We start from the raw sequence: 23,211 nt of genomic DNA, 5'->3' as shown, positions 1-23,211 counted from the left end.
ACCAAGACAGGAAAGACGGAAAAGTATTCTTTTTGCAGTATCTCTGAACAATTCCTGCAACTTTACCGATGCAGCCTTTGTAAATGAAACTGCTACATCAAAGAAGGAATATAATGTTGATGTATAGGCTTTCAGGTGGTATGGACATCATCTACCTGAAAAATTATTCTAATTCTAGTTAGAATAATTCTAATTCTTCTAATGTGGGTTTGGAAAGGATTTTCTGTTTGTTTCCTGTATGGCATGGGATGGTCAAACTACCTTATCCTTGGTATTGTTATTTAGTATCAAATAGCCCATACCAAATAAAACCAGAATGTATTTTTGGAAAGTGAGCAACAGCAGGTTCTGGAGGGTTTAAAATAGATGACATGTGACACCAAGAATAGCCCGGTGCAACTTAGCTGACCTGAGAAACTATTCAAAGAGCAAACCAAAATGGAGGGCAGTTCTATACTCCATGCTTTCACTAACATTTATTTTGCCATTTTTGCATTGTTTTGCTTCAAGCTTTTAATTAAGATTTCCTTGGCTTTGCTGACCCATTTCTATATTGTTAAAGGCAACAGAAAAGAGGCTGCCAGGATAGCAGAAGAAATCTATGGAATAGTCCCAGGTAAAGTAAAAATATGGACGCTCTAACATTTAAATGTGTATTATTTGCTACATTTTTGTAACTTGAGGATTTAAATCATTGAGTTGCCATGAAATGAGGAATCTGTTGCTAAATGCATGGGTGAATGTTTTAACCTGAAGTGCCTTCCATTTCTGTGGTCTTTGCAGTGTCAGTATCTGTTGGCATGATTTAGGTGTGCAAAATATGAGACTCCAACAATTACCCAGCTAGAATGAGGACAACATTTGCTCAAGGCGCTGTGGTAAATAAAAAGATTGTTCTCGGAAGCAAGGCATTTTTTAGTGGGCTTAACAGATGATTTTACTAAATAGCTAGCTTTACTGCCAGAGAATATTTAGGGAGAAGTTTTAGCATGTTGATTTTCTGAAAGGAGATACTAGGAGGATATAACTAATGACTTTATGAACCCAAGCCAAGAACCCCTGTTTTGTTAAATCAGATGATAAAAATGAATACAGCTATAATTATTCTGAAAAAATATATGGCACGGGAATAGATTGTATTTAGTAGGTCTTTTTTTGTTGTTTGTTTGTTTTTTTCCAAGTGATTTTACTCCTTCACATCACTGCCATAATAATGAGTAGACACGCATTTGCATGCCTGGTAATTCCACTAATTAAAATGACAGTATTTTAAATTTACTAAGACTGAGGACATATTTTCCGACTTGAAGATTCTTATCAGTGTTGTGACATCACAGATTTTTATGTGACTCATTTGTTGGGCACTTGCTTCACGATGAATAGGGCCACCATGAACAGTAAGCAGAACATGGGTGGTGCGAGATTGCCACCCAAAGCAGAGAGATTAAGATCTGGCCAAGAAAAATACTGCAGCAAAGCATTTTTTACAAAGCCTTTATACACAGGCATGTCTGGGTTATTAATTTACTTGTTATTCTCCAGAACATAATTCCAATAATTTATTACTGTCATTTTTTTCCAAGTGCCTTCATGCAATTGTAGTCAGACACGTGGCAAACAGCAGTTTTTCCGTCGTGCAGGTTCTTACTGAAGTGCCTTGAAGTTTAGCAGACCGCAACATATTTTTATCTGCAAGTTGCCATTTGCAAAAAGCCATTAAGGATAATCTTACAAAACCTAAGATCATGTGGTCCTGTTGCTGGGGCGCTATATTGGATTACAGGCGGAGCTTCACAGCCTTTTCTCTTTGCAGTGAAGGAGCGCAGCAGCAGCAGCAGCAGGGCTGCTTCATTTCTCTGTAGACTTTTAAAAAGACACAGTGTTTTCAGACATGCCACTCACAGCTGTGAAGGGAAGAAGTGCCCCATATGGGAACTATATTTGCCACACGTTTCAGGGAGGTAGGTTGCTGTGGCTAGCATGGAAGTCTGCAGCAGCATGTGTTTTCATGGTGAGGCATGCGTGTGCATCCACGTAAATGCATGTGACGTGCACTGGCACATGCTATACTGGATGCATAAAAGGTTAAATAAGGCACTGCAGCTCTGCTGTCCGAGTTACTTCGGAATCTTCCTGCTGTGCAGGGGCCCTGGGTTTTGTCCCTTGCAATGTCTTCTGACTTTCTGAACTGAGCTTGCCTATTTCAGTCACCGGCATGGTGAGGGATGTTGGGGGTTTTGGATATTTTCAGGAAAATGTTTCTCAGTCCCTACCTGGTTCCTGTTTCCATCATTTTGCCTGGTGTGTCCTACTTGGTCCTTAGGAGTCTGGTTGTATATTGTGCTGGCTGGTCTTTCCATGCCAGCTTGCTGCCCTGGGAGCCCCGGCACAGCTCCTTAAATAAATGGAAACAAAAGTAGTAACTAAAGTTAAAGCCGTAACCCCATGAGCTGAAGTGCATCCCGGTTCTCGGGTAACAAAAGCAGACTCCCTCGGCCAAGGCTGAAACCTCTGCTGTGTCCTTGGCCTCGGGTCCCCAGGGATAGGTCTGTGTTGATTTCTCCCTGCCTTGGGTTAACACCTGAAATGGAGACAAATCACCCTTTCCATTCTCTCTGGTGTGCGCCGTGGCTGAAAAAATTAAACAAGACAAGGGTTTCAAATACAGTGCTCATGGGGTTGCTGTACAACAGAGCATGAATGCAAACACTGGTATTGCTTCTGTCCTGTGGCACTGTAAATGCAGCTGGCCTTTGGAGAAATACTTACTGCACACTGTGTTGTGGTACGGTTATAAATTTTAATATAGGTCAAGTAAATTTGCTCTCTACTTGAGTTGCAGGGATTTAACCTGGGCTGACTGACTATGCCTGTAGGTAGTAGCTAGGCTAAGGAATTTTTTTTCGTGGCACATGAATAGATTAAGATAAGGAAAAGGGCAAGCTAGCCTACATGAAGGAGTCTGAACAGTTCAACAACTCAAAATGAGTAAGGAAGAAAAGTAAAGCCTCAGGCAGAATTTATTTTTTCCATGTCTTTTCTGAAACCTTCCAGTGAGGAGGAGGATGAAACCTGTTACCTGGTAGTCTGAGCTGGAGGATATTATTTATGAAATTGTCAGTTCAGGAAATAAAACTGCCAGGGACATGCCAGAATTCATTTGACAGACAAGTCATCCCTGCGTCTCCCTGCTATGAGTCTCTTAATGACGTGCAAGAGAAGCTGGAATATGTTTTGTGACAACAGCTCCCTAGGAAAGACGGAGGCTGATACGGTTTTGAATAGGAGAATTGCAGGGCTCTGAAGTCCCCGGGTGAGTCCCAGCAGCACTAAACTCGTGGTCTTTGCTGAAGCATGTTTTTAGCTTTTTTTAGAAGTTCTGCCAAGAAGCTTTTGTTTAGGTCCCTTAGTGAGCAGCCAGCTTTCTCAGGAGCGCTGAGCCCTCAGCTGCTCTGCTGAAATCAATTTATCAAACAGTTTGACCGCTGACCCCCACATTGATTTCAGCCCCGATCTGCGTTTACACGCAGCTGGTTTTCCCTGTCCTCCCAGGATCCTCTTTTGCTGTTTACCTGAATTAACTTCTATGCATTTGGTATTTCAGGCAGCTGGGCAGACCGATCCCCTCTCCATGACGCTGCCTTCCAGGGACGCCTCCTGTCTTTGAAAACCTTGATTGCACAGGTAAAAGCCCACAGGTAAAACCCCACAGGTAAAGAAAAGGTTGGGAAGCAGCGTAGTTTCTGTTGAATTGCATCTGTGAGTTGGTGAGCTGGTAATAGACTGCAGCAGAGCATAAGAAATGCAGTTGTATAAATAATAGATTTGCGTGTATGCCTTTGGGCATGTATTAGTTTGCTTAGTTAGGATGCTGGGGACAAGTCCAGGACAAAGACTGTTATGGCTTGTAGCTTGCTGTTTGATAAACAATAATCCCTGGGTTCTTTCTCAGTGGAAAACCATGCAAACTGGGCTTGGGAATAGGGGCAATATATATATATATATATATATATCTCAACTATTTAAAAAAAAATTGGTAGAAAGCTGTAAAAGTACATCTTGCTTTATAGAACAGCAAGCATGGTCTTCCTAAAGAGAGAGCTGTCAGCCTTAAACCCTCTGCTCCATATGAAACCAGGAGTTCAGGCAAAAGAAAGAGAAGAGGAAAGAATATACTAGAAAGGACAAGAAGCTGGATCTGAAAGTGGGCAGCTGGCCAGAGACAGGTTATGGTTCTTCATGCTTTGCCAACCGCCTTCCTTGCCACCTCCGCTTAAGCTCAGTGCCCTCACCTGGCCTGGGTGAGCAACTGCCCCCCCCAACATACCCAGTCAAGACAACTGCAGGGAAATGAATTCCCTGAGTGTAAGCTCTGTGACTTGGCCGTCAGACCTTTTATATTCAAGGTAAATAATTTTTAGCAGTGAGGCCACAGCTCGAATGGACAACGGCCTCAGGGAGCGGAGCCGCCGGTGTGAAAGCCCCCGCTCCAGCCGTGTATGGAGGCATGGCTGCAGCTAGAAGAGGTCGCGGTTTAGGGCCAGTGTTCCCCCTCTCATTCCCTGATCCCTCTTTCCTTCACCTACTGATATCAAATGATTTCATGGAAAAGGAAGTGATGGAAGTTAGAGATAATAAGGAAGAGGGCTCATTCGTTTGGGGCTTTGCCGGTTTTCTGACCCCCTCTCTCTCCATTTGTGCTGACCTTACACCATCTTATTTGTGGGGCTACACTATTATTGTGGTTACACACTAGATGCCCCAGTTACACACTGGTCATGGTTATATACTAGAGAAGCAGCCGGTGTTGTGGCTATACATTATTTAGTTAATCCACCCTTTCTCCTTCTCCTGAAGACATTTAATTTGGGGAGTGAAGGATGAGGGTCCTTACTGATGAAAAGAGATCAAGGGAGCAATGTCTGTAGAGACTGAATTGGAGCTGATTCACCACAGTGTGATAAATGTAGGGATGAAGCTGTTCATGGGGCAGCATAGTCATTGCTCATTGCTGCAAATATACTTACACCACTAGCCTAAACTTAAATATGGAGAGGTACTTCAGAGTGTATGTGGGACACTGAGAAGTCTCTGCCATAGGACCATGGGTTTCAAGAAAGGCAGTGAGGCTTCTGCTCCCCGGGGGATGCCTGGAAATAAGGGAACAATGGAGCGCTGGAGTTTTAAAAGAGCTCAAAAACTCACCAATGCCTGTTTGAGCACCGAAAGAAGATTTTTCAGATTCATTGATTTTTCAGATACGTTGGGAAGAGTTTATAACCCTCTGAAAACAAGGTTTAACATGAGCAGTGTTTGGCAAACAGCTATAGTAAGGTCTACAGCTTGGTCTTCATTTTGTAATGGAAGGGATTGCTGTTTTGCCTTTCACTTGCAATGACTGAGTTTCATTTTTTAAAAGATAATATATATATATGAATAATGATTGAGAATATGATTCTATGATTCTATGAATAGGTCTCTTCTTTTTATCAGGACTATCTAGAAGACATTCCTCTTGAAGGAATATGCTGATCATTAAGTATAAAACATCTATACAATTAGAAAATGGAATGATCTCAACATTTTTTCAAGGTTTTATCTACTCCCCTGGCACTGATGCAATGTACGGGAAATTTTTGGCCACAGCCTTTACATTAATAATGCTTTCACGTACCTGAAAAAAGCCATTGTTTTTCTATCATAGAATTTCTATCGTAAAGAGGTTACAGTGGCCGCTTTCGATGCTCCTTGCCCGGGGACTGGTGGCTCTGGCGGCGCCCACGGAGCCGGTTTCTGCCCACCACGAAGTGCGCTGCTGCCACCTCGTGAGCACCTCGGGTGGAGACCGAGGGGTTTGTTGCAGAACACCAGGCATCGAGGGAAAATGGAGCTGCTTCCAGGCCTCTTCTCACGCGTGGCTGTGAAATCTTCAGTACCCGGAGACTTAGCTGCATTCTGGGGAAAACACATATGCCAGTTGCTTTCTCCTTTGTGAACGTGCCTGGTTTCTGCTTGTGCAGGAATAGATGCAAGAGCTGTCATTTAGGGAAATACCTGCAATAAGGCATTTGTAAATCACAGTTCTTTCTTCCAGTGTAAAACGTTTCCTGGGTGGTCAAATAAGAGGAGCTGGTTCATGGGTGGAATTTATCATCTCACCTATGCTATGGGTTTACCAGGTACTTGCTACCTGGGAGTAAAACACACTGGGCACCCCCTAAAGTCAGTGGGAGTATTTTTAGGACACGATTCACCTGACCCACTAGAAACAGCTGGTTTAGCGCGGGATGGATCGTGTGTATCCTAGGGGAGCCTGTTTCTCCCCACTGAAGGAGCCGAGGGCTCCCGCCGAGCTGCTGATACCTCTGCCAGAGGCGTCCCCGTTCAGGGAGGTGAATCCCACCAGCTGTAGCTCCTGGTGCCGGACTTAACAGGGAAGGTACCGCCGCCTTTATAAGTTAGAGAAACGTGATGTCTGTGATTGACTGTGCCTTGTAAAGAGCTAGAAATAGAAGGCACAGCTTGTCCTGGCTCCCCCTTTAACCCCATCACCAGCTGCCACCTTTGGGGACGAGCACCGAAGCACCGAACGGCATTAATCCAACCCGTTTACGCACCCGGAGACGCGGCTCTCCCCTGCCGTGGTCCGACCACCCCAGGACCCGCGCCGGCCTCGGGGGGAGCCGCGTGGTTCGGGCAGGGTTTCCCTCTCACGCCCCCCGCCCCGCGTTGCAGGGTTTCGACGTGAACCTGGTGACGACGGACCGCGTGTCGGCTCTCCACGAGGCCTGCCTGGGCGGCCACGTCGCCTGCGCCAAGGTGCTGCTGGAGAACGGCGCGCGGGTGAGTCCGGGGATGCGGGTGTCTGGACCACGGATGCTCCCTGCATCAGCGGGGACGGACAGACGGGAGCGTCTCGGGCAGAACAGGGGAGAAATAAAAGGGTGCTTTGTTTCCACGGGTGATGGATTTGCCTTCCCCCAGTGGCTGCTTGGGTCACCCCGTTATTCTGTTTTGTTCTCCCTCTGTATGTGAAATGTAGTCAGAATTGATGGAAAAGGAATGAGAGGTGCTAGGTGAAAATAACCTTGAAGAAAATGACTTTTTTTCCCCCCGTAACGGTCACTGGGGTTGCCTCTGGTTTTCTGTGGGATGGTTTGGGAGTCTCACGTAAGTAAAAAGATGTGCTTGAAGCAATGAAACATTTTATCTGCTAATAAAATAACTTTTCCCCCAGTTGGACCTAAGGTACAATACATGTTAACAATAGAGATACAGGAATAGATGCAATATTTAAGACTACATTTCATTCAGCTGGGTTTTCAAGTGCAATTTATATGGCAAGAAATTGAGCAACACCAAAACAGGCAATCAAGCTACCCTCTGCAGAAGAAAATGCATTTGTTAACTTCCTGAACTGAATGCCAAATTTCAATCCCTTAGAAAGATAAAAGGAAAACCCCTTTCTGCTCAGTTTTACTTGATTTGGGTATATTAATGGAATTGCCTTTTTATAACTCAGAGAATCATCTCTGAACTACCTGTTGCTTTCCTAAGAAATCAGCCCATTCCTGGTATGATACGTAGTTCTGATTTTTTTTTTGTTTTTGCTTTCACCCCACTCCGTTCATAAATAAAAAGTCAATGGGCTGTTGTCTAGCTTCTGGGAGAAAATGTGCCATTCTGCCACTCTCCTTTCTTGCCGTGCTCTTTATTTCCTTTTTTTTTACCAACCCATTTACTCCACAACAGCTATCTTGCCATTCCTTCCTCTTTTACCAGTTAAACAAATGCCCAGCAGAGAGGGAAACCAAAGAGGTCATTTTCCTTCTTCACTTATCTCCTTGCTTACCCTTGGTTTTCAGCTTGCTTGAATCGCTGGCCCTGTTGTGAAGTGATGCTGACAGACCCCCAGCGCCTGCAGCAGCTCCAGCCACGTCTGCTCGATGAGACTGTGGGGAGGTGGGCTGCAGTGCCAGGCTGCAGGGCTCCAGCATGTAATCTGAAATACAGATACCCCCAAGGCACAGCTATTTCTTAATTTGTGTTGGTTTTGGAGCTGTGCAGGATGAGGGATAGTTTAGCTCAGCAATTAGCAGGAGGGGGAAGAAGATCAAGGAAGAGTCTGGGATCCGTAGTGATGATGCCGTTGAAACAGAGTGTTAAAAGTCAGAGCTTTGCAATTTCACAAGAGCAAGCTGCACTTTGGGCTCCAAAATCTGAGCAGACACATGCCCCCCGTGCTGTGGTACCTGGTATCTCCCCACAGCGTGCTGGCTTGCCCACCTCCTGGCCCTGTCACGACTGTTTTCCAGCCAGATCTGTTCCTGCCGCTGGTTTTCCATGAAGGTGAGCAAGCAGAGGAGGCACCGAGGAGCAGGGACACCTTGTGGGAAAGGGGGTTAACTCATACAGCATCGTAAACAAGTGGGTAGTTCAAATGAGAAAGGACAAGTGATATCTAGGACGGTATCAACTGCAGATGGTCCGCTGTTGAATTACCTGGAATAAACCAATAGGTCCTTAAACATCACTGCCTTTCTCTGCTTTAAAGGCAAAATATCCTGCTAGTTAAACTGTGTGAGCTAAGGTATTTCTACCCTGGTGCTCCATCCCCTTTGCAATGCAGGGGATTGAAGATACTCAAACTGTCCACATAAAAAAAATTAAAATCTGCGTTTTCTGAGCAACTCTAGGAGGAGCATTCATAGTAGGCAGGGTTGCTGCCTTATGGCACTAGCTATGTGGGAAAGCAGGCAGGCCTCAAAGGAGAATGTTATATATGTTGTGCCACAACACATAACTCTGAAAGCTGTTAACAAAATCAATTCTGAAATTAAACAAGCATCTTTTTCTCGTGCATTTCTGGCGTGCACATGAGGCATGCTGCAAGGGCGTTCCTCTTAAATCAGATTATCCTGAGTGTGTCTTGCTGTTCCAGGTCAATGCAGTCACCATCGATGGGATCACTCCTCTGTTTAATGCCTGCTGCAGTGGCAGCGTGGCCTGTGTCAACATGCTGCTCGAATTCGGAGCCAAGCCGCAGCTCAGGAACCACCTTGCGTCGCCCATTCACGAAGCGGTCAAGAGAGGTAACGTTCAGGCTGTGAGTGAAGCTAACAATGACTGAAGGATACATCTTTTATTGATGTTAAAATTTAAAAAAAAACAAACAAAAACTTGTCTGTACTGGTATGGATAAATAGGTTTGGCTTATTCCCAGCCCTTGTGCCTCACGGGCTGTATCTGCAGCACTTCAGTAACGGCCCTTCTTCTCTCCACAGGTCACAGGGAGTGCATGGAGATCCTGCTGGCCCATGAGGTTGACATTGACCAAGAGGACCTGCAGCACGGGACCCCGCTCTACGTGGCTTGCACCTACCAGAGGACAGACTGTGTCAGGAAGCTTTTGGAGCTAGGTACACCTGGAAAAGGGGCCGGGGGAGAGCTGCGGTGGGGTGAGCCCGCACTGCTGGTCTCTCCAGGCTGCCTCTGCACTGCAGACCTCACGGGTTATTTCCACAAAGGGTGTTTGGGCAGCCCGAGTCTGTGAGACTCGTTTCAGGCTATTAAAAATTTCACCTGCATTCATGAGGACTTTATGATTCTTTCAGTAAAAAAAGCCCTAATTACAGAGACCTCCCTGAGACTGAATGTGAAAATAAAATACTTTTAGTTTTCTAGAATGATGACAGGAAGCACGGACTGTGCTGGCTAATATTGGTGATGAAAATCAACCCCTGATTATGATAAAGTGCCATACTAAGCATTAACTTCACATGCTTCTCAGTGGATGATGAAGACAGCCGTAAAGCTGCTTGAAAGAATAATCACTGCGGGTCCAGGAACAGCCTATGAGCTAGCATAAATTTTTGCTGTGGGTGTACGTTAGCTGACTTGCGCCTGCTCGAAGTGTGGCCCTGCTGTGCCTGGTGACCCTGGGGCAAGCGTTTCCCCTGCTGTGCTCCCAGAGTTATCATAATGAGATACCCAAAGGGTCGTCGTCCGTCCCCCACCCCGTTAATTAGATTAACATAATGTACGTTACGTTTTATGTTATTAACACATTTACAGAGCGTATGGTAGGCATTGAACATCTATTGGGCTGAAGGTCAAGCTGCTCAGTTCTGTCCAGCGCAGACAGGGTTCGGTGGCTCAGAGGACTTTTACGCAGCAGGTATTTGACCTGCTGAGTTCTGCGCTGCTGCTGTTGAGAGAAACGAGGGAGGCCTGTGTGCCATCCATCCCCATCATTTATCGAGGCTACTGGTGGAAACCAGCCTGTGTGGTGCAGGTTCGGACAGTTCCTGCTGCCTCCCAGATCTAACCGCGTACTCTTGTTCACTCAAGGAGCCAACGTGAACATGGGGAAGCGATTAGACACCCCCCTTCACGCGGCAGCGAGAAAATCCAGCGTGGAGGTAGTTGTCTTGCTGACGGACTATGGTGCTAACCCGAAATGCAGAAATGCTGAACTCAGATGTGCCCTGGATCTCGCCGTACCCAACAGCAAAGTGGAGCAGGTGCTTCTGCTGCGGGAAGGTAGTGGTTTCCTCTCTTCTTCTCTCTCTTTAAGTAGAACAGTATTTATTTCCTTTACCTAAGTACATTTTCTTAACTGCTTTTGTAAGTAATGCTCTATAGAAGTTCTCTTCTCTACCGATTTCAAGCCTGCAGCACATGACACGCAAATGAGTAAGAGATCTCAGTTTTCCTGCTAGAACTACCACCAAGTGTTAAGGTTTTAGTGGGTAAATTGGTCAGTTATTCTGTGCTTTCTTTTCCCGTCTACTGATGGAAAATTATACATATTTACCTATCAGGACTCTAAGGATTAAAAACTGCCGTGCGCGTTTATTCACAGATAACATTTTAGTACCACCGTCTTGTGTTCAGCCTAGCACGGTGGCTCAATGTCCTGCTTCCCCCAGGAAAAGCCAGACGAGCGCGTGTGCCCTCGGTCGCCAGCAGAAAGCAGAGCTGTTTGCCGGGTGGCTCTTCAGCTTCGCGGCACGCAGCTCTTCCATGCGGTTCACGGAGCTGCAGTCCCAGCACAAACCAGCTTACTTTCAGCCTTCCTACGATTAATTATCTTTCCAGTCTACTGGAAGAAACCCCTGAGCAGAAATTAAGCTCGATCCTCTTGTGCTATTTTCACCTGCACCACATACAGCCAGAGCTTGATGCACCCAATAGCAATATCCCTGGGATATGGACGTGCTGAATTAAGTCGTGTCCCCCGCTCCTTTAACCCCCATGTTTCCCAGCTCGCCAGTACCCCATTAGTTGGTCTGTGCCCCCCCGGGACTTTGCCAGCACGGAGGGTGAATGGTGCTCCCCCGCGCAGGCAGCCTGCCACCTCCCTCAGCCTGCTCGCTCACCCCCAAGCAGCAAAGCACAATGTGCACGGAGAGCCTGCTTCCAGCTGCAGAATATTGTTATTATTTTTTTTACTAATATTGTTAATGTTGCACGTAGGAATTGTGCTGACCCGCCGCACACAGGTGGGTTTTATGGAGAAAATGAAACATTGGCTTAATACCCTTCTGTCCCGCTCCATTTCTCCACGGCTTTTCATGCAGAGCTTTAATCTGTCATGTCTAAAACCTTCTGGGAGGACTTTTGCTTGAATGCTTCTCACCTCTTGTGACTTCTGTCCCCATATCTGAGACGTTCAGGGCTCAGCAACATCAGGCAGCCTGAGCAAAGGCAGTACTTGCAGTTGTCCGGCTCCAGTTGCCCTGTGTGAAAGACAGTTTGTGTAGATAAAGAAATATCCCAATATTAATAATTTCCTCTTCCTGAACTTTCTTTTTGATTTCCACTTTCAGCTTGTCGACCTCTCCTCCCTTACAGCCAGAGGCACTGTGGGGGCACTTCAGCCTCTGCAGGCTCTTCACTTTTCAGAAATGGAGTTTCCTCCCCTTTCCCCTCAGTCCTGCTTTCAGATGCCGTATCTAACATCTGCAGCTGCCCTTTTCCCCTGCTTCTGTGTTTGCTGAGGTCCTTCTGTCTGAAATAAGCCCCCCAGTTTTCTTTCTACCCCCTGACTTTTCTGCTGTGGTTACTTAGATTGCTCCCTTCAACTGCTCCTCTTCCTAGCTGTTAAGTGATGTGAAATATAAAATGTTTCTGTTTTCCTAACTGCTTTGGGAGATGGTAGCTTCTTCACGTCAGTGACAGTAGTACAAGTGCTCTTTTCTATATAGCCCATATTTTTGTATTAATTTCTTCTCAGAGGGGGCATTGTCAGCCTCTTTAGGCTCCTAAATTTTCCTGTAGTAAAAGCACAGGTTACGAAACTTACCTGGAAGATAGAAGGACAGGCTTTTAAGCACACATCTCTACCCGTTGCTTGCCAAACACTGCTGTGATCGCTGCTGTTTGGCCAGCAACTGGAGGGGAAGGGCTGAGTCGTGGCTTGAAAACTGAGCCCCTCCGAGCAGGCGTAAAGCTTCGACCTGGAGCAGCTCCAGCGAGAGGAGCGCGGAGGGGGAGCAGAGACGTCGTCCCCATCGAGTTGCATTTGCACGTGCACGCCTGCAGTTGCAGAAGCGACGGGGCCCCGTTTCCAGTGGGTTTGTGCCTGGGGTGCCCCTCGCCTGACCCACAGTGGGCGCCAAGGCAAGGGAAGGGCAAAAAGGCGTCTCATCTTTTTATTTTTTATTCTTTTTTAATTTTTTTACCCTCAATGCCTTTTTGCACCAAACTTTTGGAGACTTTCTATCTTCGAGATGTTTTCCTTTCAGTCAGACTTAATTAAAATTGGATGACACATTAAGAAATTATTTTGAGGAGCACTGATAGACTGACTGACATACACAAATATTCAGAGACAGCGTGGTCATGTAAAAAGCCTAAGTTGTAGTTACTACTTGTGCAGGTACCTGCTGAGACACCAGCGGTTGGAAGCAGCATGTTCTGTATATATGAACAACTAACTGTATTTGCCATATCCATCCAATTACGGCTGGTGTACACTGAGAACCTCTGCAGCTCCCCGTAATTCCTCTTGTCTTTATCCTCACAACACCGCTGGGTGTTGTCCTGTATCCTGAGCAAGGGCTATGCATCCTGGCGCTCCCTCTCCAGTGCAGCCACCTTAATGGTATTTTAAGTATTTGCTCAAGAAAAGATGCAGGAAAGCCTGGCCATGCATGCAGAAAAAGGTTTTTAGTGCTTATAGTTTTCAAATCACTGAACCAACTTTGACAACATAAATTAAATATGAACAATAATGTATTTAGCTCTCCCTGACTTCAGCAAGTCATTGTGTAGTGCTTGATCTGATTTTCAAATCTTGCTGGTGTTTGTTGCTTTCTGACTTATACCGTTGGTGGGGCTGGGGGTTCTTGTTCTTGCTTTTTTTTTTTCCCAGGTCCTGCCAGCCTTGCCCAGCTGTGCCGGTTGTGTATCAGAAAGCATCTGGGTCGGTCGTGCCTATATGCAGTCCACAAGCTGCACCTACCTGAGCCACTTGAGAACTTTCTCCTTTATCGATAAGTCTGTGACTATCTTTACCCTGGAAAAGAAAGAGGAACAAATGGTTGTTTACTCCAAAACTATTATATCAAAGAAAAAAATCAAAGACATCATTTACTGTCTACTGTGGATACCAAACATTAGCTGCTACATGACAGTGCAAATTGAAAACACCTTTCACAGTGAATGATATTATGGGTACGGTTCCCTCACAGTCTATTGCCACATCCACTTATGCCAGCCTGAGAAGTTGTAGTATATGAACAACGCACTTGACATGTTTGTAGATGCACGTGCACACATCCACCCACCCACAGGCACACACAGAGATTTCCTCTGCATTTAGTGTTATATTTATTCATGCAGTATCTGTGCATCTTCCTTGTCTTGCCTATCCAATCTCACTGTCAAAAATCAAGGTAGTGGCTGTTATTCTTCCACTAGTGTGAGAATGAAAGCCTCCAGTGCCCAACGTCAGCCATATATGATATATTGCACATCTTTTGTTCGCATCCTGCCATCTCTTTCCCATAGTCTAGTGGAGCTGCAGCAACTTCCAGCAGGCTCTGGCTGTCCAGCCACTGCACATGCCCTCGTCCTCAGCCCAGCTGCCCCCAACGCTAACACATCTTGTCCTCTGAAGTGCAAGTGATGTTACTAAAGCAGGTGTGGGGTGTTTGGAGTAAGCCCACAAAAATGCGTGAAAGTCTTAAAAAAACCTTCATCTCTTCTAAAAAATTCCCTCCTAAGCTATATCACCTGATATCTGGCTGCATTTATTACACGAATAATTTTTCTTAGCTTAATTCCAGGATGGAATTGCAAATGTTTTCATAGGCACAGCAGGTCAGCTTTCAAGGTCTGTCCTTTGCAAGGTTTAAAGAAAAGCAAAGGAATGCGTTGCTGCTCTTTTGAGCTTTGCATGCCTTGATGTTTCTCAAGATAAATCCTCAGACTGTAGAGCCAGAGAGAAGCAGGGCCCCCAAGGATGATTGTGCATCATGCAAATGTTCTCCTTGTTGGATATTGCTCACCTGGAGGAGAAGTTTGCAGGCTTGTCTGCTCCCTCGTCCCCTACTCGAGAGGTTTTCCTTACCTCCCTGGGAAAAGGGATTTTTGAGGTCTTATGACGTTGCCCATTGTGGTATTACTTTAAATATTGTCAGGGTTAGTAGCCTGGACAAAGCAGAGCTAAGAACATGCACCTCTTTGAGCTGAGAAATGCGGCATCCAGTGACTGGTGCAATGCCTGCATTGCTCTGTAAAGATTTGTTTATTTTTCCTGTGGAGGTTGTTCTGAGGGGAGAAATGTTTCTTCAGACCTGAGTTTAGGTAAACTTCTGCCATGACACAGGTGATGGTGTTTCACTAGTTGTAGTAAAAGGGGAAGTCGGAGAGTCTGTCTCCATTTTGCTCAACTTCACGGGTTCAAGAGGCTGATGACACATTTTCAGGCTATGAGATATAGTGGTTTCATTACGACCTATGCATGCTGGTATCAGTTTTCACTGCCCATACATCTTAAGTCAGGGGGAATTGGCCTGCTGGAGCCTGAATACGGGGCTGGCTTCCAGCAGCCTCTGAGATCCTGTCCCTGCTCCAGCAGCAGCAGCCTCTCTGGGTCGATGCTAATCCCTTAATTTCACCATGACAGTCTCCCTCTCTGAGACATAGGTCTAAAGTTTCCCATACTTTCTTATGATTAATTCAGCACAAATAAGAGAAATTGTGCTCCCAGCAGTTCATGAGACTGGACGTGCAATTTTACAGCCAAAAATGAACGTAGTTTTCAGTCTGTGTTTGCACATATTGAATGCTATCTGACAGCAAGAGCTATTGCCCATAAAGGTGTCAGTGACATGAATGACCTTGTAGAGTACAGTATATCATGAATCTCAGAGATTTGAAGGCTAAATTCTCAAGGGCCTCTAAAAATCAAATACTATCAAGAAAGAAATGTCTATATTAATCTGATGTCAGCAGATCTCTCTGTCTTATCTTTACTACCAGCTCACCTACTCTGTTTATAAGGTGGCAGTCAGAATACCATCCGCTATCTAAATAGAGAGAGAGAGAACCTCAGCTGTGCGGGTTGTCAGACTTGCATTGCAATCAAGGAGCTAAAGCAATTTATGGAATCTATTTCGGCATGTGTAATACTGAATTGATTTTCTACTGTGATCATCAATGAAAGCAGTATTTCACTTGCATAGGATTTTAAATTGAAAAAATGTATCTCCATTAAGGAAATGCAAAGTCTATTCAGCCTCTCAGGAAGGTTTATGTTAAGAAGCAGCAGACGCTGCCCTATATTTATTGCTGATATTAGCTTCCCATCAAAAAATCACCCCACCTTTGCTTCCTCCTGGAGACATCATTCTTCCTGAAATTCTGTATATCAGAGACTCTGGAGGGAACACAGCCTTAATAAATCAGAAGAGAAGCTCAGAAGTCCTGACATTAAGAAATTTCATTAGAAACTTTACCTAGACTTTCTTGCTCTTATTTCAAATGATTGAGTTACCCATTTAATTCTCATTGACTGTGCTTTGTGTTGTAACAATACACGGAAATATTACTGAGGAAATAGCTGGAGGAGGTATTTCATTTTTTTTGCAAATATGCCATCTCATGTGAGAATAGGGAAAGACTGGGACAATTTTCTAGGACGCTACTGAATCTTGTTGGTGATTTTTCAGAATGAGTTTGAACAACATCTGTCAGGCGCTTTTTCCCAGGCAGGGGAAGGGCTAACTAACCTCACAAGTTCTCTTTCCTCCAAAACAGGTGGTGTCTTCTCTGTCACTCTATGTTCATTGACAGAAACCAGTTATTTGGGTAACATATGGTTTTCCTGGCAACACAGACATTTTTCTGTGCTGCAATGTCCACTGCTATACCACATCCCTCTGACTTTACCCCCAACAACTGCCAGTACTATTTGCTTCAGTGAAAAGTGCTTCATATCTCAACAGGAATGATTACATGATATGCTGACTATTGGAAAAGTTTTACGGAACCACAAACACTTACTGATTCCTAGTACAGACACTGACTTGCAGTGTAGACACGAGCTTGCACTATGGATGCTCGCTAGCCATAAAGTCCCTGGTCCTGAGTGTATTTTGCAGGAGTGGCTTAAATAGGTTACTGATGTGCAATATAATCCCCAAAGACTTCCTTTTATCGTTCTCAATCTGTTGGGCCACTTTTCAGTTTTCTTATCCAGCTATTAGGAGAGATCCAGTGTGGACTCAGAAATGCCAGTGATGAGGACCTCACAGATCTCAACCTGATCAGATCTTGACTTCAAGCCATCGTTCATTACTCAGTGTATGTCTATCATTGCTCATGATCCAAAGCAAAACAAAATTAAATGGACTTTGTATCAGCCCTGTCTTTATCTTTAAAATAAGCAGTCTTCATATCTATGTTCTTTCTACCAGTAGATGCATTCCCATGTTTCCAAACAGCTTTACAATCCTTTTTTTTTCCCCCACTGTATCTTTTCTCACACCACTAAGCTCTTGTTCATGAGCATGTCTTTCCTGATCAGCTTCTCCTGGATTCACATATTTCTCCTCTGTCACTAAGAAAATAGTTTTTAGTTTCCTCCTTGAGGAGTCTCACTCTTCAACAGCAGGCATTTTAGCCAAGGTCAACCTGTCTCCTTGCCTGGTGTGTTATTTCTCTCGCTCACCAGGCTGCTGTGTTGGGGTCCCCCCCCGAACCTGCACATCTCAGCCCTCCCTAGCCCCGGGGGAGGGCACCGGTGTTCGAAGAGCCGTCACCCCTTGGGACGTGTCCTGCTCACCGGCTTTTCAGCTGGCACATCCTTGTGAGAGCAGGACTGTACTACCCACCGTGTTCATGCAGAGCTGGAGCAAGTCATTTTGCCGTGCTGGGTGCTGCCTGGGCTAACTCCAGGCATGGCTCCCCTACTTGCTGTTCTGCTGGCTGCACATGAGTGGTTTTCTCTGTGTCTGATCACAGCAAGAGACATGCCGCTGTTGTTCACATTTTGCACGAATCTGTAAAGACAGTTGGGGTGATGCTCTTCTTGCTGTCCCCTTGTTGCTATCTCAGTACCCTGGCCCGAAACCTGGCTCCACAGGTTTCCTTGTAGCTTGAGAGCACTTTTTCCCAGAGTCTCATCTGCAAGCAGTCTGGCTAATGGGCCACCTCCTTGGGGACATACAACAGTGAAAAATACACCAGCACATTTTGAAAGGGTGTAACGAACAATGTTTCTGATGGTAGGTAGGAAAAGAAAAAATACATTCTAATTTGGTCCCTAAAAGATCCTTGCTTTGGTCTCCTCACCAACCTGTTGGGTTCAAGCTGCTTCCAGGAAATCCTGTCTCAACGTTTCATAGTAGATATCCCTGATTTTCTGTCTGTCCAACAGAATCTCCCATTCAGAGTGAAATTAAAAAGTGGGGCAGGGGGGGGAATGCTAAACTGCTGAAACCTGTGGTCATACTCTAGGAGCTGAAATTCCCCACATCTGCCTTGAGGTGCCGACATCTTACCTTCCCAGGCAGATGCAGGCTCTGAGAGAGGCTGTCCATCCATCCATCCATCCATCCATCCATCCATCCACCTACGTGCTCCCTCTTCTTGTGACGGGACATGCCCGTGCCACTTTGGACAGGGGGACTGGGGGCTCGTCGCCTCCCAACTCTGCCTTCCCCCAGGGAACTCGAGCCTGGTCAACATCCACCTCGTTGCATTTAGACTTCTCACCACTCATGCTAGAAATCAGCGTTGTGCTGCCCCTGTGCAAACCCCTGTGCAGGGGACCAGCGTCCCCTCCGTGCCACTCGCTGTCCTCTGCTTGCTGTCTGCTCTGCAGGGCAGGAGGCACAGGGGCTGCCCGACACCTTTCTGTCCCAAATCTGACCTCTGTGTCCTGCAGCACAGCTCTGCTATTGGCATTTAACAACCCTCCAGTCCTTACCGGATTGAAAACTCTGGTGGCGTGTCCCAGCAGGGTGTTAGGGCAAGACTGATGCTAATGAAAATGAAACACATTCACTGACTCTTAGTTGAAAAATCTGGCTGACCTATATGCTGGGCTGGCAGTTCATGATGCCTTTGTACATTTTTTTCAGAAATTAACATTTTTCACACACCAATTGCTCCTCACTGTGATTTTTTTAATGTTCTGCAAGAGATGTGTAATATGTTAATGTCAAATATAGATTATTCCACACAGACCTTCTGTCTAATATGATTTCTATTTCTTGAAAATTCCTTTACCCTTAAATTTTATACCATTTGTAGAAACTCATGAGGCACATTGCAAGCAAACGGAAAACGATGTCAGGTTTGGAATTGAAAAATCTCCAATAAAAGGTACCAGGAACTGTGGAAGAAAGCGTAATTCACCTATTCATTTGGGAATAACATCTGCAAGGGGGAGAGTGATGAATCAGCAGAGCACATCATTCTAGCAATTTAACAAGTCAGCCAAAGCAACACATCAGTCAGCAAACCATTGCAACTAATACGTATACTGACTAGCAATGGATCAAGTTTCACATGTGAAAGATTTTGAACTTATTTTTCAGTGAATTAAATGTATATATCCAGAACTTTGATTCACAGCAATTAGAACAGAACTATTGTAAATACCAAAACCCACCGCATAGTCAATATAGCAATTTTTGTCATTATGCACCAAGTCTGTGATATTATCTTTTACAAATTTGGGCTACCAGAATCACAATCGCTAACTTGGCTCATTTTCATTCAAGTGCAAAACTGAAGTCTGAGAAATACAATTATGTTCCAGCTATGTAAAAAAGTAAAGTGATTTTGGTGTTTATGATAATGAGGTATTTAATGCTTTTCGCTACAAGATGTACTGAACTCTGTGGTGACTAGAAACGGGGGAAAAAAATGAAACTCCCAAACCAGTCTTTGTGGGGAAGGCAGGGTTTGGGTTTAAATCCATGTTTTCTTGAAACAATCTAATGGAGTAATATACAGGGCTTTCTGGTATTGGCCTTTCTCCCAGGTGGAGAGATTCGGTGGAAAAGGTCTGAAGTCGGCGAGAGAAGAAATATCCTGCCCTTTAATAGCTTTTCAGGCCTGGAGGCTGTGGCTGTTTCATCTGATCTCCTCTGTAAGGCAAGCCACAGGACTCACCCAGTAACCATGCTAACCAAGACTGTGCTTTGGGCGACAGCGTGTTTTAGGAAAGGCAGAGGTCAAGCTCCCCCAGCCGCCCGGGAGCCGCTCCTCTGCTGTTCCAGCCGCAGCCCCGCGGAGGTGGTGGGATAAGGGTTGTCTTCTCCTCGGCATACATCTGTTCTTGCCCAGAGCCAGGAGCTACTGCCGCCGCCACCGCCAGCGAGGTGGCGTGCCATGCCGGAGGGGGGTGCCTGGCCAAAGCCAGCTCTTGGTGCCCGAGATTCTGGTAACCCACACTTGTAGAAAAGAAGATGAAAAATAAGGTCAGTAAGGACAAAACCTGCTATTTTGACTATGTGGTGGGTTTTCTGGTGTTTGGCAGGTGAATTCTGCAGCATCCTGCCATATTTTTAGCTGTATGCTACCAGGGGTTTGCTGGCAGTAAGTTTTTTGTGGTGGATGGTTCATTTTCTGCCAGGTTTACCTGCTGGCTATGGAGGTTAACATGCCGTAACAGTGTAGAAATTAGACAGGATGGGAAGGGAGGGAGAATTAGAGATTTCCAGAGATAACTTGTTCTAACATATATTTTCTGTCCCAGGAGTATTTGTGAGTAAAACATGCTTTTTTCTCCTAGGAAGAGAAGAATTAACAAGTCCACAGGCCACTCAGTGTATGATGCCCATGTCACGCTCCACCAACCTCACAAACATTATTCAAACTTTTTTTTTTTCCTAAGGTGGTAAGGAACATGCTTTATGCTTTGTATTTGGAGAAGGGAGATGTATGAACTTACTGAATCCTGGAGAAAGTTAGTTTAGAGCTAGGATGTTAACAATCCTTGTTCACTGCACTTTTCTTGCACTAGGTACTGACTAAACATCTATTTTACTCCAGTCACAGTGAACAAATGGTTATAGGTAGTGACAAAGGCCCTGTGTTTCTTTGAAGACTGGTGTAGCAATCCCCATGAGGGTGATAGAGTTTATTAGCATTGGAAACAAGGTGTATTTTTTTCACATTTTATGCATTAACAACAACAACAAAAAAGTATACCAACTATTTATGGCAACTGGAAGAGTATTAAAGAAGAATTAAAAGAAGAATATTAATATTAAAGTAGTGTAACACTGTCTGAGGACAGGGCACATGATGGGGTATAGAACAGGCTGTATCTAAAAGGTTCAGCATTTTACTGTATTTTCAAATATTAAATCAGGGTGTATCTATCCTCAAATATTTTTAAAAGAATATGCCCACTTTTCAGATGGACCTTCATGAATTGCTACCTGCTTAAAGATCATCCTCAAACTCTGTGTGAACACTACTGTTCCCTTTTCATGTTGTCTCCATCACAATGTAAACTGAAATATTTTTAAGGACACTGGCCCAGAAGCACACATCCTTTGTTTATTACTTGTATCTCATTATCCTGCAGAGAGATGCTTGCTTTTAACAGTTTCAGAAGGTGAGATCCTGCTGCCTGTAGCCTGAGATGTGTATAAAGGTATTTTGGCTTTGGCCCAGGAGCTTTGTGCCTTTCTTCACTGAGTACCTGTCGAAGACCACTCGTCCCCAGATATGCCAGAATGCCTCCTAATTAATGAGTGAAATAATTTTGATTTGCTACTTGTGCTTTCAGGGTCACTACAGATTTACAGCAAGGCATATACATGAAACAAGGCATCCTAAATAACTGCAGTGACTGAGGAACAGATTTTTTGGGGTCGGGGTTTTCCAAGACTTCAGTGAAAACTTTCCTGTAAAATGATGCCAACAAGTAACGCCAGCTTGTTTCCACAAGCAGGTTCCCACAGGCTGTCGGTGTAGAGAGGGCAAGAAATTTCACCCAGAGCCTGACACTGCTTTTTTGCTAGAAGTGCTTTCCAGTTCTGCCCCCAAAGCGCTCCCCTCCCATCCACTGCGGGCAGCCACAGGAACCACAGCTGCTCTACTGGATGTCCGGGGGGACTCCAGCTCATTTGACATTTATTAAAATCTTTGAGCTGAAATGACTCATTCTGTAGAGAAAATTTCTGCTATTCATCCATTGTAAATGGATGGGAAATACCTAGGCTTTTCATGCTTGCAGCAGCTTGGGAAAAAAATGCATTTTTGCCACTGACCGTGAAATCACTTGTTAGGGATTTTGTTCCCTTTTTTTCTTTCTTTCCTTTTTTTTGGACATGGCTTGGGCGCAGCAACTAAAAAGGCTCATCCTTGGCACATTTTAACAGGTAATTCTCTTTGCCAGTATAAATCTCTAGCAAACTTTGTCATCAGAAGAAACGGTAAGCTGAGCAAGGGGGTTGCTCCAGATCTTCAGATGCCTGCCCCAATGCTGTCAAAAGGAGAGGTGATGCGAAAATAACACCTGGGCACAACATGCTTACTTTTTCGAGATAGAGATCTCTTGTTTTGTGGTCTGCTGAGTGCCTCATTTTGGGTAGAATTGTTGCTAAGACTATTAGCAGCTGACGAAATTCTGCTTGTGCCAAAAAATGGGATGGCTACATCCCTGGTAATGGTCACTTTTCTCCAGTTTGTTAGCAGCCTGTAGGGTTTTGTAACATAAGACATTTCAAGGTTGGAACAAAGATGGGGGAATCATCACAGGAACTGAAGATGCTCTGACTAAGCAAAAACTTCAGGACCAGCCCAAGGGACAGGTGTCTAGTTATTGGGGAGTATACCATGACTCAAAGGAGAAATCATGCCCAAAGAGTGAAATTACAGAGTGTGGTCCTGTAGTCCTGAACAGAGCCCCAGTTCTGAGGAATGGGTGTGGCGACTGGATTCTGTGCTTCTTGTGGCTTTGCCCTGGTCTCTGCCTCTCTGGTACTGGCAGAAGACATGTGTGATCAAACCAGAAATGCCTTTTGTGAACCTTGTGTCGATTTACTCCATGAGATACAAATACATGTGGATCAGGACACCAACAGCCCGGGATAAAGTGTGCCTGTGGGCTACCGACCTGCTGTGGGGATCTCAGAGGCCCCCCTTTCAGAAAGGGTGACGAAAGGCAGGGTTGTCTGCCCCCATGGGGAGGGCTGCAGGCTCATCGGCCCCATTAGGACCTCTGTGCAACCTTATCAGCTTCCAGGAAGACCAGTCTACAGCTCGTCTCTCAAGGCAGAGGTTTATATAACGCAACATGACCAAAATATGTGCAACCAATAACAGACTATTCAAACCATGACCCTATCAGTCAGCAGGTCTCTTGCTCAAAGGACCAAATGGCCAAAGTCTCCCTGTCTGTGGGTGACTAGGGACTAAGGGATTTCTGTCCTCTAGGCTCCTTCTTATTATGGTTGAATTTAAAGCTCTTGCTAATGCTTCTTCACTTATAACCCTTATCATTGCATATTTGGATGCATATGCTGATTCCTTTTAGCAGTGAAATTGCTGACGTGTTTGTTAATACTGCTAAAGATATGATCACATGTAAGATGTGGCAACCTAACCACTAAACTCACACAATACTAAAGGGGAAAAATTGTTTTTCCATTCCTCATTTTACATGTTAATCATCAAAACCAATATTTATACCGCTTTCTCAATTTACACATTTTTTCCCACGACATTTTTAAT

The 23,211-nt window shown here is 45.0% G+C and overlaps 1 protein-coding gene across 4 annotated transcripts; it reads left to right on the top strand.

Annotated features, from left to right (window-relative positions):
* Positions 1-394: 394 nt before the first annotated feature.
* ASB11 (ankyrin repeat and SOCS box containing 11) lies at positions 395-18,701 on the top strand. 4 transcript variants are annotated; one of them, XM_075057244.1, is made up of 7 exons: positions 395-616; positions 3,605-3,684; positions 6,736-6,843; positions 8,942-9,092; positions 9,285-9,419; positions 10,351-10,542; positions 13,379-18,701. In XM_075057244.1, exons 1-7 carry the CDS (start codon positions 439-441, stop codon positions 13,501-13,503), a joined length of 969 nt encoding a protein of 322 aa, XP_074913345.1. In that variant the 5' UTR covers positions 395-438; the 3' UTR covers positions 13,504-18,701. The 4 variants fall into 4 exon arrangements, with proteins under 4 accessions (XP_074913345.1, XP_074913347.1, XP_074913346.1 ...); XM_075057245.1 differs by lacking the exon at positions 395-616 and adding an exon at positions 1,819-1,961; XM_075057246.1 differs by lacking the exon at positions 6,736-6,843 and having other exon boundaries at positions 418-616.
* The last annotated feature ends 4,510 nt before the right edge of the window (positions 18,702-23,211 follow it).

Source organism: Buteo buteo, chromosome 25, assembly GCF_964188355.1.
Source record: "Buteo buteo chromosome 25, bButBut1.hap1.1, whole genome shotgun sequence".
Lineage (NCBI taxonomy): Eukaryota > Metazoa > Chordata > Aves > Accipitriformes > Accipitridae > Buteo > Buteo buteo.
The sequence above is the reverse complement of the archived record's forward strand: the minus strand, read 5'-3'. Positions and strand labels throughout refer to the sequence as shown.

Coding starts and splice junctions, on each gene's coding strand:
- ASB11 (XM_075057244.1), top strand. CDS start 439: ATGGAGGGCAGTTCTATACTCCATGCTTTCACTAACATTTATTTTGCC. Junction 617..3,604: donor AATCTATGGAATAGTCCCAG/GTAAAGTAAAAA, acceptor TTGGTATTTCAG/GCAGCTGGGCAGACCGATCC. Junction 9,420..10,350: donor CAGGAAGCTTTTGGAGCTAG/GTACACCTGGAA, acceptor TGTTCACTCAAG/GAGCCAACGTGAACATGGGG.